Source organism: Eublepharis macularius, chromosome 11 (genome assembly GCF_028583425.1).
Source record: "Eublepharis macularius isolate TG4126 chromosome 11, MPM_Emac_v1.0, whole genome shotgun sequence".
Taxonomy (NCBI): domain Eukaryota; kingdom Metazoa; phylum Chordata; class Lepidosauria; order Squamata; family Eublepharidae; genus Eublepharis; species Eublepharis macularius.
The window spans coordinates 25,116,620-25,135,250 of record NC_072800.1 but is presented as its reverse complement, the minus strand read 5'-3'; the positions used below and the strand labels follow the sequence as shown (position 1 = coordinate 25,135,250).

The window sequence follows — 18,631 nt, the reverse complement described above, 5'->3', positions numbered from 1 at the left end:
GCACTTCAATGAGAGACCTCCAAGACGCCTCCCATTGCACAGTCCAGGGTTGCTGCACTTCAATGGGAGACCTCCAAGAGGCCTCCCATTGCACAGTCCAGGGTTGCTGCACTTCAATGAGAGACCTCCAAGACGCCTCCCATTGCACAGTCCAGGGTTGCTGCACTTCAATGGGAGACCTCCAAGAGGCCTCCCATTGCACAGTCCAGGGTTGCTGCACAGAGGTAGGCAATGGCAAAGCCACTTCTACTCATCTCTTCCCTTGAAAATCCTGTTAGGGGTTGCTGTAGGTTGGCTGCCACTTGACGGCACTTAATTATTATTTTCTCTTGCAAAATATTCTCTTCCCAGATTCACGCTGCTTCCCATGGGTACCCAAGATGTTCACCATCCAATTCAGGCATTCAGTAAAATAGGCCTTTGCCCAGGAAAGCGCATGACAAAATACATTTGTTAGATACTGCAAGATTCTTTGTTTGTTTGGCTACAACAGATTAAAGCCACTACAATTCTACAAAAGATCTTTCCAGCAGAATTCATCATTTCCCTCCTTGTACATACACAAGTGGTACAGTTCCAAGCAACAATACAGCACTCTGGCAGGCTAGCACAAGCTAGGGCAAAATAGTAATCTCACAGAGCAAAAGGTTTATTGAAAGAAAACAGGATAGTTTGCAAAATCTGGCATGTATGGAAAACACAAAGCACCAGGACTGTAGCAAAAATGTGGCTTATCCAGAGTTGCTCCTTGCCACATCAGAGAAGTTCTTAGTGATTGGTAGCCCTGCCAGATGCCCACTTATGGCAGGCAAACTGGCAATTTATGCCTGTGTCTGCTGATTGCCTGCTGATTGATGAGAGGATGAAAGCCTGGGAAATAGGTGTGAGCAGGAGGAGGCAGGCCAAGGAAATGGGTGCACCTGCCTCCTCGGCCAATGACATCCCTTCCAGTGCAACCCAGAAGCAACGGCATTACATCAGGGCCGGTTCTTTAACACTCAGTCCAAAACATCGGTATTTTCACTGTGTTTTGAGTCAAGTGTTAAAGAATTGGCCCTGGCATGACACAGTTGCTTCCAGGTTGCGCCAGAAGTGATGTCAACGGCTGGGGACCCATGCAAACTGGGTAGATGGGTAAATACTCACATCCCATCTACTATCAGTTACTGGGCAGCCCTAGGATTGGAGTTCTTAAATAATTCAAATCTATCTAAAGGTGGATGTGGTTATTCTCCATTAGAGAGTGAAATTCATCTTTCTTCTCATAGCATTTGGCAAGCTGGGTATCAGTCCTTACCTACGATGGATTTTTGCTTCCAAAAACTTTCTGTAACATATTCAGGGTTGGAAGCAACTGTCTCTAGCATGCAAGTCATTGTTTTCCAAGTGAATCTGCAGACAAGGAATGCCTAGGATTTCTGTGAATTGTAGGGGAGGCAATTTTTTTCAAATCCCCACTCCTGCAGGAGAACTCCGATTCCCCCTACAAGCTAGTCCTGGGGGTCTCCCATCCGCCAGGATCAGCATTGGAGGGGTGTTCTGGGCTTCCAAAAGATGTCTGGTAAAAATTGCCACCCTCATTGCACCTGCAGAAATTCTATGCAGCATCCAAGCCAATTATTTGTCCTGTTGCCCCACCAAATAACGCAGACAAGGGGGATGTTGGTGGCTGTAATCGGCTTCATTGCAAAGTACGCGTCTTGGCCATATTTGAAATGTAACTTAATTACATCCACAATGTCCTAATCTATCCCATCCATTTCCATCCACACAAAACATAATAAATTAGTTCAATGGAAATAATCACATGGTTAAATTATTGTTGCGGGAGAATTCCTGATGCTTCAAGAGAACAACTCGGCGCTCTGCTGCTCTCTGCAGAAATTCAATTAAGATTTTCTTTACAAGAGCACATGGTTATTTTCATCTCCCCATCTCATTGCCCCCCCCCCACCCTTTTGGCAGTGGTGGCCAGGAGTGTCTTTATCTACCATGGTTAGTACACTAGCCGCACCCTTTCCTAAACAGGAGAGACCTGGCCACGCAATCTGTGCCATCTACACTGGATTACAGTACCACATTCTACACGGGGCTGCGTTTGACAAATACTCAGGAACTGCAGCTGTGACCAAGTCCAGTGCTGGGGTGCCCTCACCCCTAGTTTTGGTAGGCCGTTTGCTGGTAGCAACTCGCACTAGAGTTAGGGTTTGAAAATTCATTATTTGAAAATTAACGATTTTTTAAAAAAAGAAACATGTGATCAAGAAATTTTAACTATCTATTTCTGGTCCAGTGCGTAACCCACTGCAGCTGCTCTCTTGCTCTCTTATCTAGAAGAGCGCATATAAGAATGGGATCCTCTATAGCTGAGTCTTTCTTATAGATGAATCCTATGCTTTGCACTGTATTAGTGGGCAGTTCTTCACTGCAGTGCTTGTTCTTTCAGTGCCAGGAGCAGGACTGGCATCCTGCCATAGGCCTCTTGAGTAGAGATGGGCACGAACAGCAATACGAACTTTAAAAAGCCACGAACAGCCCAATCAGCTGTTCGTGAACAAGCTGTTCCTGAGGCCCCATTCTAAATGAACAGGTGGTTGTTGCAAGTGTCGTTTGTTGCTGTTCGTTGCTGTTTGTCAAGCCAGACAGTCGGGCACCCGCAATCAATTCCCTTGGCAACCGGAGGCAGGGACTCCCTGAACTCTGTCTGAACTCCTGCTGTTGCCCTGGAAACCCCAATCTAAGTCCAATTTAGCTTGATAGGCAGGTCTTCCTTTCAAGTGTGGAGCTCCAAATTTGTTACAAGGAAGCAAAGAGCAGGGGGGAGGGATGTTCCTAGCTCTGGTTTTGCAGACAGTGAGGGAGAGACAGTTGCTGTTGGCATTTTGAGAGAGAGACAGAGAAAGTGCATTGGAACTTGAATTTTCTTTGTGTGTGGTGGGATAGGGATCTACCTCTTCAAGTTCCAGGACTGCTGCCAGGCTCTGGGCCAAGCTATTATTTATTACTGGTACCTTTCCTGCTGCCTGCTCAGGTAGGGTTTCTGGGAGTGGTGTGGTAGGGATCTTGATGGCTGGAGGTGAGCCTGCTGCCTCCCCACAAACAACAAACATGTTTGTGAACAGGTCATGTTCGTCAATGTTCGTTGTTCGTGGATGGCAACAAACAACGAACACCATGTTCGGGTTTTTTCTGTTCGTGCCCATGTATACTCTTGATACACACATTCGCTATTTTGAATGAATAGCGTAACATTGGCCCACTTTGATGCACACAAATGCACACCCTCAAGAATCTGGGTTTGTGAACAGAGATACCAAAGCTGGAAAATACATACATTGCAGTATTCATACAAAATAGTGACCATGTGTATCAAATGGATGGCAAGTAACACGATCCCCTGAACATGCGGTTGCATCACCAAAATTGCTGTGACTGAAAGAGACTTTTATTTTATGGTGCTTTCCAGTGCAAGCTTAGCAATAAAGCGAAGCTTCTCCTGACCAGCTGCTATAACTTCAGGCATTTCCAAATAGGAAGATTTGGTCTACTGCCTACTTAGCACAACTGCTAATCGTTTTCCTTTATTTCTATTTTAATTACATTTTTTAAAAAATGGAAACTGCAGGCCTACCCTGATGTAAATGAGAACTGTTCAGTAAATCATTTGCATTTACAGACAGCTTTCCTAACATTGTGGTCAGAGGAATTCATTACACCATTTTAAAAAATGAATTTCATTGTCTTACATTAATTTGTTTCTGTAACTAGCATTTGTACCAAATCTGCTAGCATTAAAGTATCTTTTTGTTGCTGATGTAGTAAGAAAAGTTAACATTTGACGATACTTGGCTGATAACTGGCCAGCCAATTGACCCAATCTTTTTGACCTATCACATTGCCAGCCTTAGGAGTATGCAAGCCAGCGGTACATACCATGTGCCATGATTTTGATTGTCAGGGACTAGAAAGATTGTGACAAACACAGCAATTTGGTGAAGGTATTTTCACATATTACTACTTCCATTGAATAGCTGGCAAGCTTTAGCTCAAAGATGCTTACAAGCAGGAAATCTGTTGGCCGTGTCACAGTCAATAGCCAGTCAGACCTATGCGTCACCTAACTCAAGCAATAACAATAACTGGCAGCAACTTACCAGGTTCTCATGTAGAGGACCTTCCAAACTTGCCTGTTAAGATCTACCATATACATACAAACCCACTGTATGCTCTGTCCCACTCGCAGTACCAAATCCTAAGGGTAAGAGTATATAAGCTTCTGCTTTTGAAGTATAGTGCACAATGCTTTTATCTAAAGTCTTTTTTTAAATACATGCAAAATGAATGTTATTTTGGGCAGTAGCGCTGAGTCACTGGACCCTACAGTGCTATAATCACAAACGTACAGATGCTGATGTTACAGGAAAGGAAGCTTTATTTCTGCTTGGTAGATGATGAAGAATTAAAGTCGATGCAGCAAACAATAACGTAAATCCCTCAGAGAATAGAACATCCCACCAGATGACAAGGAAACGGTACAGCAGGGACATAAGAAGCTGCCTTATACTGAGTCCGGTCTTTGGTCTATCAAGGCCAGCACTTAATAGTGGCTCTCCAGGGTCCTGAAATGTTTCACATCACCTGTTACCTGATCCTTACAACTGAAGTTGCTATGGCCTTCTGCACGCAAAGCAGATGCTTTGCCGCAGAGCCGCAGCCCTATCCCGTTTTGGACACATAAACCAATTAGAAGGAAACAAAGTCCTAACTAAAATAATTATGGTCAGATTTTGTTTTAAAAGATCCATTCACCAAAATTGCTTTCACTCTTTTGGGACAGAGTCCTTTTGCTTGCAGCATCTGGGCATTCCAATAAAACCTGTCTCAAGAAGACTCATGAAAGCTCAGGTCTAACTACTGCACCACACTGGTTTTTAAAGGTATACAGTTTCTCAGAAGCAAACTAGAGGCCCTCAGTAAAAGCACTTAGTTGCAGCCAAGTGCTGTCTCTGCCCACCCAAGAGGCAATTTGAACTACCAAACTAGCATGGAGAATGTCTGTTGATGCACACCGTTCTTCCCTTAAGAAGTAGGTTCTTAAGTTGTCTCACATCAAACTGCTGGCCTAACCCACATCTCATGAACATTGCAGACATCCATAAAACAGAGGAGAGGAGAATGATGTGAGCCACTTTGGTTCCACTGGGGAGAAAGGTGGAGTATAAAGGAATAAATAAAACAAACAGATATGTAACTAGAATGGGACAGAATGGATGCAGAGAGAGTTCAGCTTAACGGTACAGAACGGGGCAATTGCTTGACCAAAGAACCAGAGTAAGGGGTATACGCTAACAGAATACAGTTGGAAGATAGAACCAATGGATTAAGGAAAGCAAAATAACAGTCCAGATTTCTAAGAATAAATGTGCTTAGGACAGAACTGTACAGTATTTACTTACGTTTCTGATCTGCTCTATCCCGAGAAGATAGGGAAGCTATCAACACCAATACTAAAGTTCAATAAAAACTTAAATTGCTTACAGTAAAATCCTAAGCAGAGTTACTCCCGCATAAGTCCATTGAAATCAATGGGCTCAGACTGGAGTAACTCTGCTTAGGATTTCACTGTTAATGCCAATCATTGAAAGCCATCTTAAATAAACATGTCTTCCAGCATTTCTGGGGGGAAAACCGTTTCGGTTTTGGCATTCTCCGAGAAAAGAAGTCCCGTACTGGACAGGGTGTTGGATATGTACTGCACTGGCCTAATTTAAGTCTCTCCTCGTCTGCAGGATCGTTGTGGGATAAAATAGAATATGGTCATGTGCACCACCTTGAACAAACTAGGATCTCGTCTTGTCTACTAGCTCATAAATAAATATTGTAAAATAAAACAGATAAACATCATATAAAGTTAGATATCCCGCACATATTGAGCAATCAAATGAGACCCACCCTGGAACTGCTACCTGCCGTATTAAGACGTTTACTAAATATTTTACAACTTTTTAAACACACTTTTTTGTCACAAGTAATGTGAATATATGTGTGGCAAGTAATTAGAAGATATTCTTTATGTGAAACACTTGGGATCATTAGTCTCTTTAGGACTGGTGTAATTTAACTCAAACCAGAGAATCCATAACTGCTACTTCACACAAATAATTACTCTGTATTGCCTGGACCCCATGACACTCATCAGAATAGAAACTGGTTACCCTGCAAGAAAAATGAGGTCTTGCAACAATTTTTATTATCTGTACAGGAAAGACATAAATAAAGCCCCACGGGACTCAAAAACATGGTTTGAAATACTTTATTCAAGGTGAAAATTTGGAACTGTGGAGTCTCACAAGATGATCTTATGCTATTCCTGCTATCCAAAGCAGAGTTACTCCAGTCTAAACCTGCTGAAATCAACAGGTTTAGTCTGGCATAACTCTGTTTAGGATTGGTCTGTATAACACCCAACACCCAAGTCTGTGATGAGCACTAAATTTTCCCTTCTGACTAGATTATACCCACAATCATGGCTCATTTTGAGGGGGAATGTGCAGGAACACAGTTCTGGTAGTTCTCCAAAGAGGTCATGTCAAGTGGCCCCGCCCACCTGATTTTTGGCCATTTGGGGCCTGTTTTGGTCTGGATTGGGCCCAAAATGTCCAGAATTGGGCCTAAAACAGCTAGGATTGGTCCCAAAATGGCCAGGATCAGGCCTCTGATGGGTGGTGGATCACCCTCCTGCTCAGCAGCAGCCCAATTTTGACCATTTTGGGCCCCCTTTCAGCCATTTCCAGCCCCTTTTGCCCTTTTGGGTCCAATTTTAGCCCTGAATGGCCAGGATTGGGTCCAAAACAGTCAGGATAGGTGAGGTCAGGGGGTGTGGTATATGCAAATCAGCTATGCTAATGACACATTTCTGGTGATGTCAAGGGGTGTGACATATGATAATGAGTTATGCTAATGAGCTCCTGCAGCTCTTTTTCTACAAAATGATCCCTGCCCACAATGCAGTTTTATCATACGAGCCATCAAGTATCTAATTTTCCAAACACCAACAGACAACTTCTTCTAAGAAAGTAGGGCCCTCCCCAGCCAAACGCCTGGGGTTTCTACACTCTCTCCCAAACTTCTTGAGTGCACAATGCTGATCAGGCTTGGAAGATAGGAAGATGGGGACCTGCAGCTGACTTTCTCTAGCTTAAGGATATTTAATATGTAAAAGATAAAATAATTGCTTCTTTGTGGGGGGGGGGACACTGCTGTGCATTACCAGCCTCAGCCTTTGAAACCTGATCTCATCACATTGATGATACAATCCTAAACCAATCTGTAAGAATCACAGGATGGCAAGTAAGCTTCCCACCAGCATAACTAGGAGATACAGCAGTATAGAACCCCTCGGATGCCACTTCAGCATGTATTCATTGGCTGCTTCCAGAACAGGGCTGTGTTCAGCCAGTGCTGACAGTATCACTGTGGTCTCCAGATCAGTTACTATTCTTTCAGTTTGTTGGAAGTGGGCCGTTTTTTTTGGAATTTTTTGTTCAGCAAAGAGAACACAGGCTATTGAGTAACTCTGCCAGCATGGCACCGGTATCAGTGAAGCTCCACAGCCCGTGGTTTAGGATTAAGCGACTCACATGATTATCTTTCTCACATTTAAAAGCAGGCTCTGCAAATCACCGTTTTATTAACAATTCATATCGCTTTTCATTTTCTTACTAACGTATTCAACAGAAAAGCAACAACTTCCTCGAAAAGCCAATGTGAAACATACAGCAAAGCCAGAGAAAGAAAGAAAAATCTAGAAGGGGTAAATCAGAAAGATAAGAAACAAAAATCCTTGGTAAACAAATTATCCCCAGTGAACAGAAAGCCAGCAAACCTATTGATTTCAAGTGGGTAAAAAAAACCCCTACATTTTGTACAGAACCTGTTTTTATTCCAGACAGAAACGGAGGCAATGCTTCTGGCTTATCTCAAAATTAAAACTGTGATAAGACTGAGGAATACTAAAATAAGGGAGGGAAATGTATGCTATAAAAATCAATAAATATAATTAAGTAAACAACACCCTGACCTACAAGCTGGCCAGCAATGAACTGGGCCTCCACGGTCCTATTCTTCAAAAGTACATAAGACTGAAATACACCACCTTTCTGATCAAAGTCTCCCTGACACACTGGAGTAGGAGCATACTGCACTTCTGAAAGGTGCCATCTCCCCACCTGTTCTACATCACTTCCGCAGAAACAATTTTTTCCGAGAGCTAGTCCACAACTCCTTTCACCACACGGATCTTCACGAGGAGGTTCCCACAACCTTACAACATTGTTTAGAGCAGTAGGGGCTTCGACTCATGGATCAGGACCCTCAGGTGGGTTACAAGTATCCCCAAAGCCACTGTCTTTTGGAAGGAACAGCAGCTAGCACGCTCCTTAGAGAGATGGAGCTTTGCATGCATGCTGAGAAGAGCAACAGGAGGGCAAGACAATGTTACTTAGTAGCAGACACGGTGCTGACCCTTGGCTTCTTCCCCACTATGGTACATATCCTGGTGCTCAGCTTGTACTTCTTGCTCCAGCTCTTATAGTCTGTTGCCGCAACCCTGGCCATGACTGGTGAGGTGATAACTCCGGCTCTCCTTCTTTCTGTCATGTAATTCTGATGCTTTGTGCTTGCAATGGGGCTTAGGTCTGGAAAGGCCAGCCATCACCAACACAAGACAATTTGCCTTGTAAGGTGAGGCCATTACATCAAGGGATTTCCCACCCCTGCTAGCAGCTGCCTTTGGCATGGAAAAGAGACAGGGAAAGTACAAACAGAAGCCCTGATTTTGTGAACAATATGCTGGATATCTGTGACCAGATTTCTCAATGTGTTTAATTCTCTTTAAAAATCAGTCATAGGGGGATTTGAACTGGGAGTGGAATGAGAGGAGCTTACACTTTACCAAACAGCACTTGCCATATGGAAGTTCCACCAAAAATAACTACTAACTCTAGTACAGAGAAAATTGCCTGCAACTGTTTTGTTTCCCCTACCAGAACTAACAGCCAAGCTGGTGTTACGGTCAAGACAGTGTACTAGGAATACCCAGGTTTGCACGCAAGCACGTATCTCTTCAAGTGACCAGTTGCTATCTTTCAGACTAACCCATCGCAGAGAATTATTGTGAGGACACAGAGAGAGGGCAAAACCATGTAGACCGTTCTGACACCACTGAAAGAAGTGCAGGATCAAAACAAACAGACAGCCTCTCCCTTGAGGAGGGATTTCTCTTTGGACGACTATGGGGTAGGAGTTGAATCCACACTGCCCTACCACTACGGCCCTGATCTAAATCCCACCCAAGTTTGCTTTTACCGAAATTTAAAAGATGCCCAGGAGCCCCACGGCGCAGAGTGGTAAGCTGCAGTACTGCAGCCCAAGCTCTGCTCATGACCTGAGTTCGATCCTGGTGGAAATCGAGTTCAGATAGCCAGCTCAAGGTTGACTCAGCCTTCCATCCTTCCGAGGTCGGTAAAATGAGTACCCAGTTTCCTGGGGGTCAAGTGTAGATGACTGGGGAAGGCAACGGCAAACCACCCCGTAACAAAAAAAAGTCGTGATGCGATGTCCCCCCTGTGGGTCAGTAATGACTTTACCTTTAAAAGATGCCCAAAGATCTGGACACAGTCTCCAAATCTCTCTCCGTCTCTCTCTCCAACTGGAGATTTTTGGACTTGGCTTTGGATTATTTTATAGATCAGCCGTTACTTTGCTTTGGGTGCTACCCTACAAAGTTATGCATTTCCCCCATTCCATTGTAAAGTAAAGCAACATTGCAAAGTAGTATAAATGTTGCTTTAGTATTCCTTGCACATAAAAAAATGGCTGCAACCAAAAGGGATGCATCCACCTACACTGATCTAGTTTTCATGGAATTGCATATCCTGCTGTATTTCCCTAAAGGGGGAAGTTTACAAATACCCATCAGTATAAAAACAAACAAACATGCACTCTAAAATATTAAACAGCCAGATAACAAACTCATTTGTACATATCACTAAATCTTCATAAGGTAATATGAATAAATATATATTTCATCAGCAGAGTTAAAATGGACTGGTGGTCACCCCTAAAAGATCTGATTCTTGATTCCATCGAATATATTAACACAAACGTAACAAAATTCTCCATTGTAGAAGGTGAATTCTCTGTATTAGCCTGTGAAAGTTGGAAATGTACACAATCCTGTTCCTGAGAAGGTCTCATAAGGCTTCTTGTCTTCTCCGTCCCCCACTCTTTCACACAGAATATTTTAATACATGCTTGTCAATCAACAGAAGGATGTTTATCCTTAATGAATGCATGTACATCCAAACAGAAATGTGAGGTGGGAATTATTAAAAAATAAAGCAGTTAATGAACAGCAGTTCATTACAGTACTTCATTAAGTAATCGGTGAGCATATGGGCAAGGGCCCATTTTCTTTCCATCAGGCTTTCCCGTTGTTCTTAGGAGCACCATTTTGGGCCAGTGTTCTTCATAAACAGAATCAGCTGCTAAACATTTCTATTATTTTATACCTAGAGATCAGCAAATAATTGCCCTACATGTGATCACAACTGCCAGAATGGTTTTTGCTACAAAATAGAAACAAAAAGAGACTCCTAAACTACAAGATTGGTTGTTGAAAATAAAGGAGATCCATGCCTTAGTGAAATTAACTGCATATCAGAAAAACAGAGATATTTGTAGCATAGATCTTTTACGGTTAGGAGCAATACAAAGAATGGAATTAGCAATTATGTAACCGGAGGTGGTATTGATATTATGAGCTGATGACGTGAGACGTTGTGTATTGGTGGAGATGGGATAGGAGGGCTTCGATCAGTGATACGGTTGGCAAATACCAATGTTTTTATTTGTAGCCTGTATTTTTGAGTGGGTATGTTTTTTTGTGTATGTTTACAGTCTGTTTTTATTTGTATCCTGTATTTTTGAGTGGGTATGTTTTTTCGTGCGTGTTTACAGTCTGTTAATAATTCTTTTAAAAAATCTATTTTAAGAGCAAGAAACATTTGGGTCAAAGGCGCAATCATGTTTCCAAATCTACTGTTGCTCCGGGTTATGGTCCATCGTGGGGAAAGCATCAAACTAGCTCAAATCCCTACTGACCTTGGGCACCCAACTGTTTTGCAACCCTTCAGGCTTGTGATGTGGATGATTCAATTGCACACTGCAGAGGATGTCAAGCCATGTCACTACGGGTGTGCACCCGTCAAGGACTGAGTACTGACATTCAAGCGTCTCTAGCATTCCCTGTATACAGCAGCAATTACCACTCACATGGCAATTCCTATTTATTTTAGTAGATCCTGCATAGTTCAAAATATTGAAGAGTCAAAGCAACCTGAAAGGAGTTTACTAGAGTGTAGAACAGAACGATCCACGGCTGCAGGAGTCCACACCCCTAACTGTACGAGGGGGGACAGATCACCCTCCTACTTTTTCACCTAACATCATGCCCAAGAGAGGAAGAATAGCATTTTCACTTGGGAATACGACTCACCGAATTCAGGGGGGGCTCAGCTCGGAGCAAACACACCTTGGATCCTGTTCAGATGTCATTCTTGCCGGATCCCGGCGGGAGACGCCATCCCAGGAGGGCTTCTCTGTAGCAAAAGTGGTAATGAGCAACCGAGAGCGAGTCTTTTAAGGCCATGGATACAGCCAAGGAAAAATTATTTGTGACCAAGGGCAACTGGAATCTGTTATGGGAATCACAAATGCCATTCCTTGCAATGGGATTTAGGCGGCTTCTACGTGGAGACTCCTCCCCCACCCCGCACGAAAAGCAAGACGATCCTGCATGAAAGGGAAACACCCACTTAATGTTGCGCTCGTTCCAAGCAGAACTCAGGGCCCTCCTGAGGCCCCCCCTTTAACCTGAAGAAAAACTAGGCCTGCTTTTCTCCAATTCAAGGGGAATCTTCTAAGGGGCTGTGGGGGGGGTGCCAAGGATGGGGGATAAGCAGGGCTCATTTTGAGGGGGAACGCGCAGGGCAGGAACACAGTTGAGGCCGAAACGGCCCGGATCGGGCCTCTGACGGGAGGTGGATCACTCTCCCACTCAGCAGCAGCCCTTTTTGCCATTTTGGGCCCAATTCTAGCCCTGAATGGCCAGGATTGGGTCCAAAACAGCCAGGATAGGTGATGTCAGGGGGTGTGGCATCTGCAAGTCAGTCACGCTAATGACACATTTCCAGTGATGTCAAGGGGTGTGGCATATGCTAATGAGTTATGCTAATAAGTTGTGCTAATGAGTTCCTCCAGCTCTTTTTCTACAAAATGACCCCTGGGGATAAGGGGTAGGACCCAGCATGGGAGACGGCAGCATCAATGAGTGGAGCAGAATTGGGGGCGTGGACACTGTTCTGTCCACTCCCGTGACCACTAGCAGCAGATGCTGCCAAGCATTTTCACACACAAACCCTACAGGGAAACAGCCTTAGCTACTTGATCAGAATCAAGTGGTGGAGCCCTCCTTGGACTGTACCACTACTTGCTTGTAGATGGAGGGACATTACATTTCTGAAAGCTGCCCAAGGGGAAAAACTCATAGCACTCAGGTAAAGAGCTTGTCAAAGAGAGGTTAAGTTGAGCTTCTTTTCTCCTCATGGTAATTTTTCTATTCAAACTTTTTTTCACCACGGGGGACGGGGAGCATTCAAAGAAGCATTCCCCCAGTCCTGCCAGCAGCCTGAAGTGGAACAGCCCAGTAAAAGTGAGACTCCTTCATTCCGCTGAATTCATTGTTATTTTTGCCCTTTTACACTTTTTGCTAGATTAACCCCCACCCCCATGTCTGTTGGCAGGAACAGGAGAAAAAGTAACATCTACCTGATCATTTAGTTTGGATCGCCGCCGTGCTAGAGATTCTTCTCTGCATGCAGAGCAGCTGAGCTCCAGCCAGCAGTAATGAGATGGGTAATATAAGGGAGCCAGTGGAGAGAGCTCGTTTTTAATATGGGGACAGCATTCCAAATGAGATCCCCCTATTTTCAGTCTCACATGGTACAGTCTATTCCACACCCTCATTCTGCAGCACGGAAAGGCAATGCCGGTATTTTTTTTGTATTTGTGTGAGCATCACCTGCTCTGCAGTCCTGGGCTAAGGCAGGCTAGGAACTGAAGCAGTAGGGTCGATAAGATTTCTATTTGGCACAGCCTCATCTCTTAAACAAGAGATATCCATTCAGTGGCTTGTGATCCACATCTTTGAGACTTCACCTGTGGTTCTTCTAACCACTGTACTCCACTGCCCCATGTTTCAGGAAAAAGACAAGCCCCTTGTCCAGTGGGGATTGTGGTTGGCAGGTGGTTCCCAGCTTGACACAGCCGCTGCTGGAGGAAGGGGTAAGCTGTGAGCCTCCCTGAGGTGCAGATCTCGTAAATGTGGTTCCTTTGGTAACTGTGAAAGTGGCTTCCTGTGAGTTGCAGATTGGGCACCCCTTTATTAAAGTATGTCTTCAGATACTATCCACGGGCTTGCCCAAGCCCACTTATTTCAAAGAGAGCTTGCAGAGAAGACACTGCTGGTGGGTGGTGCACATTACATGCCTCTTACATTGCTACACTTATGTCAACACTTTGGTAAGAAAACGCCAGCCTCCCTTCTGCCCATCCGGAGTCAAGGCGCCTCCTCTCTACTGGTTCTTCCTTGAATATTAAGGGCTATCAAGTTCTGCTCTAAATCCTTCAAAAGCAGGACAGCGCAGGCTGCTGGTGTCCTACCGAAGACTTTTAATCAGCCAGGAATGCAACTGCATTGCTGAAGACTAAGCTATTAGTCACGAGAGAACTGGCACGGGCCCTCGATCAAGCACTCTCAGGGGCAGGTCGCATGTCGCCACTGGGATTACAGAAAGAAGTGATCTGAAGACAGTGGCTAGAAAGGCCCTTCGTATCAATCGATCGCTCTGCTCGCCCAGCCAAGGCAACAGGGAAGATCACATGAGTTCATGACGAGCTATTAAAAGAAATACAATCCTCTTATAGTATGGAAGTGTGCGAGTGGGGAGGTGTGGTGGAGGGGAGAAACACACCTGTGTTTCTGCTAGTGGGCCAGGAGCCCCAAACAAAACACAATCCCTTCTGCACCACAGGCTGTCAAGGAGCTTCTGCTCCCTCAGTGGTGCCTTAGTGAGATGGACCAGGGCTTCAGGCCTGAGTGGAGGAGGCACACGTGGACCTGAGCTCAGAGGGATTCTCGCAGGGCCTTCAGTCCATCCATGTAATTTTCTCCCTCGAACTCAGTAGCATGTCAGGGGTCAGCCACTCCTGTTGGCCCTCACTGGCATTACAGAAAGATGGGAAAGGTAGGGGGAAGCATGGGGTGGAGAAGGCAAATGAGTGTGAAGTGCCATCAAGATGCAGCTGACTTATGGTGAACCCACAAGGGGTTTTTCAAGAGATGGACAGAGGTGGATTTCCACTGCTACCTCTGCAAAGCAACTCTGGACTTCCTTGGTTCTCTCCCATTCAAGTACTAACCTGGGCGAACCCTGCTTAGCTTCTGAGATCTGACGAGAACGTGAGCCTCCCTGAGATGCAGATCTTGTAAATGTAGTTCCTCTGGGAACTGTGAAAGGGGCTTTCTGTGAGCTGCAGACTAAGTACCCCTTTATTAAAGTATGCCTTCCAGATACTACCCATAGGCTTGCCTGTGCATGGAAGGAGCTTTTTCTCCCTCTCCCATAATACTAGAACTAAGGGGCACCTGATGCAATTTTTGGGAAAGAGATTCAGGACAGACAAAAAGAAATACTTCTTTACTCAATGAATAATTTGACCCTGGCATCCACTGTCAGTGGAAGTGGTGATGGCCACAAACACAGATAGCTTTAAAAGGGGGCTGGACAGATTCACAGGATAGAGGACCATTGATGGCTACGAGTCATGGTGACTGAAGGGAGCCTCCATATCCAGAGGCAGCAAACCTCTGAATACCGGTGCTGGGAGGTAGCACCAGCAAGGGAGAGCCTTGGCCTTTGCATCATTTGTTTGGCCCTCCGGGCAACTGGCTGGCTATCGTGTGAAACAGCATGCTGGACTAGATGGACCAATGGTCCGATTTAGCAGGCTCTACTTACGGTCTAATCAGAAAAACTCGTAGCTAAAAAAACGGCAAACCTGACTTCACTCAAGCGGTGTTGTTCAGAAGAGATTTCCAAAGCACACAAAGTGACAGACAGCTGCAGCAGCATAGTGGTTAAGTGGTTGGGCTGCGAGTCAGCATTCTGCTAGTTCGACTTCCGCTCCTGCCATGAGCTCTGCAGGTGGCCTTGGGTAAGCCACTTCTCTCCGCCTCAGCTCCCCAGCCGTATTGTGGGGATAATAATAAAGCTGACTTTGTTCAACACTCTGAGTGTGGCACTAATCTGTCCAGAAGAGTAGTATATAAGCACACTGTTATTGTAGCGAACATTCACTGGCCAATCTCTGTGGGCAAGGTCAGCGCCAAAGAATGGTGGAGTTGGCTTCTGCAAGGGCCCCAAGGTTGGATCATTCTTGGTATGCGAGGAGCATCCCAAAAAGGTCAGAGGAAAACACCATTTCCCAATATGCATGTCCTACCTCTTCTAATTAAAAGTTCACGGTGTGTGCCTTGCGTGATGCCCCCACACCCTCAATCCAGAGCCAGTACACTTGTCGTTCAGTAAACACACTGCGCACCCTTCTAAGCCAGGCTATTTTTCCTGTTAAGGATCTATCCCAGATGTGTGCGATCCAAGGATGGGATCCAGGCCCTTTGCCAGGAATTTCCAAAGCACACCACTGCAGCACTAGCTGTGGTGTGTGCTCGGGACTGGGGGAGGGGGTTCCAATAATTCAGCCAGAGACAGAAACGGGACCCAAGCTGAACCCGAGTTGTGCAGTTCAATCTGTCAGTCTAAAAGCAGTTCATTCAAGATAATGACTAAATGGGGCAAGGGATATTACATAACAGCGGCAGCAGCTCACAACAGATAAATGGGAGGGGGGAAGGGAAGCCCACTCCTTTATTACTGGGCAATTATTTGCCAAACGTTCCTCGGAGAGACATCAGCCGTCATATTCAACCATCCCTTCCCCAGGAGCTATTTCTGCATCTCTCAAAGGGGAAAGGGTGCCTTTCCTACACACACCGATCCGGAACTCCACCTGGACCTGGGAAGAAAGTGGATAACCGGGGAGGGGGGTGGGGCTTTCCTCCCTCTGAATTCAATCCTTCCCCCTTTCCCCCATCTTCAGGCAGCCCCATGCCTTCGGGTTCTCCTGACCTTCTGGGGAAGGGCGTACCTTCCTCCTTAAACAGACCAGCAACGCATTAACCACGGACAAGAGGCAGATAGATAGATAGATAGATAGATAGATAGATAGATAGATAGATAGATAGATAGATAGATAGATAGATAGATAGAGAGATAGATAGATAGATAGATAGATAGATAGATACATACATACATACATACATACATACATACATACATACATACATACATACATACATACATCCTGCTCGCTCTCGCTCTCTCTGTGCGTGTGCATATGTGTGTGAATACATATGTGTGTGTGTATATGTGTGTGCGTGTGCACGCTAGTTTACATGTGGGGCGTCTGGGACCCGCCTCGCCCCCCTCCGCGCCAGCCTCTTTGCTCCTCTCCATCCTCGCCTTCCAAATGACCCCCGCAAGAAGAGTGCTCGCCCCCTCCCCAGGGCCGTGCCCGAGACGCCCCTTCGGGCCTGGCTGCCGAGCGAAGGGCGGTGTGGCGCCCGCAGGCAGGCAGGCAGGCAGGCAGGCTGCGGAGAAGGATGCCGCTCGGCGTCGCCTTCGCAACGCGCCGCGGCCGGCGATCGGGGGCGCTGCACGCGGCTGCCTGGCTGCCTGCCTGCCTGCCGGCCGCCCTCCACCGCCAGCCGGTCCCCTGGCGGCTCCCCCGCCGCCGCCGCCGCCGCCCCCTCCTGGCTGACCTTTTCCTGCGCCCGGCTCAGCCGCTTCTGGACGTTTTTGGCGAAGACGCCGCTTTTCATGTCGGCCATGGCGGCGGGTCGGAGATGCTGCCCGAGAGGCGACGCGACGCGACCGGAGCGCAGCGGCAGCGAGAGGCACCGGCCGAGCGGCGGGGAGGCGGGAGGGAGGCAGGCGGGGAGGGACGCCGGAAAGGCGCGCGGGAGGGGGGGGACTTAAAGCGACAGCAGCCGCCCAGACGCCGGCCTCGGTTCACACGTGACGCGAAGGGGGCGCGCGTCCCGCTCGGCTGGGAGGGGCAGAAGCGCCGGGTGGGTCCGGGCGTTTGCGATGGAACGGACCGGGCGGGCTGCAAACCCCGACCGCAGAGCCCGCTGCGCCGCTGCCAGTCAGAGCAGCCAATACCGACCCCGGTAGTTTCAAGCGGGCAGCCTTGTGGGTCTGCAGTAGACCCGCAGGATTCGAGTCCAGCGGCACCTTAGAGGCCAACTCGGTTTGCAGGGTGAGCTTTCGAGAGCCACAGCTCCCTTCGTCAGATGCAGGGCCAAAGACTCAGGGGTCTCCTCCCCATATACGAAGAAGCCCTACTAAAGAAATGACAGGATTACCCATTGTAAATAAGGGGAGAGGCTTGAAGGGCCAGTGGAAATAATGGGAACCAGGAATGCCTTCTGTTATCTCCGCATATGAGCTGAGAGTGTGACCAGCGTGGCAGCTAGTACAAATGGCAGCCCCAAGGTGCCGTCGCTGCCCCCCTCCCCAGGGCACAGTTGGAAAAGCACTTCTGTAGAGCAGCGATGGATGACGAGTGCTGATGTGACCCTGGAGGCTTCTCAAACAGGCCATTCCCGCTGCAAAAAAATTCTACCATTGAGCAGTGAGTTAAAGATCTAATTCCAAATGTTCACCCAACAACCTTGGTTTATGCACCCCTGTCAGTGACATTAATGCAGGCTGGCAAGGTACAACAGTGGCACCGAAACGGAATCTGCCTGTGCACATTTGTACTCAGTGCATAGAGAACTGGGAAATGTTGGGAACTGGTAAATGTTTTACATTCATTCATGAAAGAGTTAAACTGGTTTGTGTTACTTAGTTAGAAAACTTATTTGCAGGTAACCACTTAGCTGTCAAGTGAGTTTTCCCACCATAGAAATAGGAGACTCTATGCTTAATGAATTAGAATTAGGATTCTCTATTGAGCAACTATCTTATTGGGGGGAGGGGACAATTAAGTAGAAAGATGTACAGAAGTTTATTGCTCTTTGTTCAGTCTAAGCCAGTCTAGTTTCACTCTCTAGGATGTAACAGTACACTCAAAGTCTCTGTTTAGTTCAGAAGCTAGCAAGATGTAGCCATAGGGCCATTTCTTGTTTTATTCCAATGTAACCTCTTTTATCCTTTAGGGAGTAAAATCCTTTTACGGAGCTAAACATTGGGAGAGTGTTTTCATTATGTCCAGTGCGCAAATCTACTACTCTGCTACAAATGGAATATATCCCTACAGGAAATCAAGGAGCACTTTGACAATCTGCTCCTGATCCGCCCTGAAGCTAAGCAGGTCTGATTCTGGTCAGGGCCTGGAGTAGGAGACCAAGTGGAACTTACTACCTGCTGCCTTCTGTGCCCTG

The 18,631-nt window shown here is 46.3% G+C and overlaps 1 protein-coding gene across 1 annotated transcript in view; it reads right to left on the bottom strand.

Moving 5' to 3' along the window:
* AMPH (amphiphysin) overlaps positions 1-17,071 on the bottom strand; it is a 138,194-nt gene extending 121,123 nt beyond the window's left edge. Inside the window, exon 1 of the mRNA XM_054991453.1 lies at positions 17,003-17,071. Within this exon, the coding sequence (XP_054847428.1) occupies positions 17,003-17,071 (69 nt within the window). The remainder of the gene's footprint in view (positions 1-17,002) is intronic.
* Between the last annotated feature and the right edge of the window lie 1,560 nt (positions 17,072-18,631).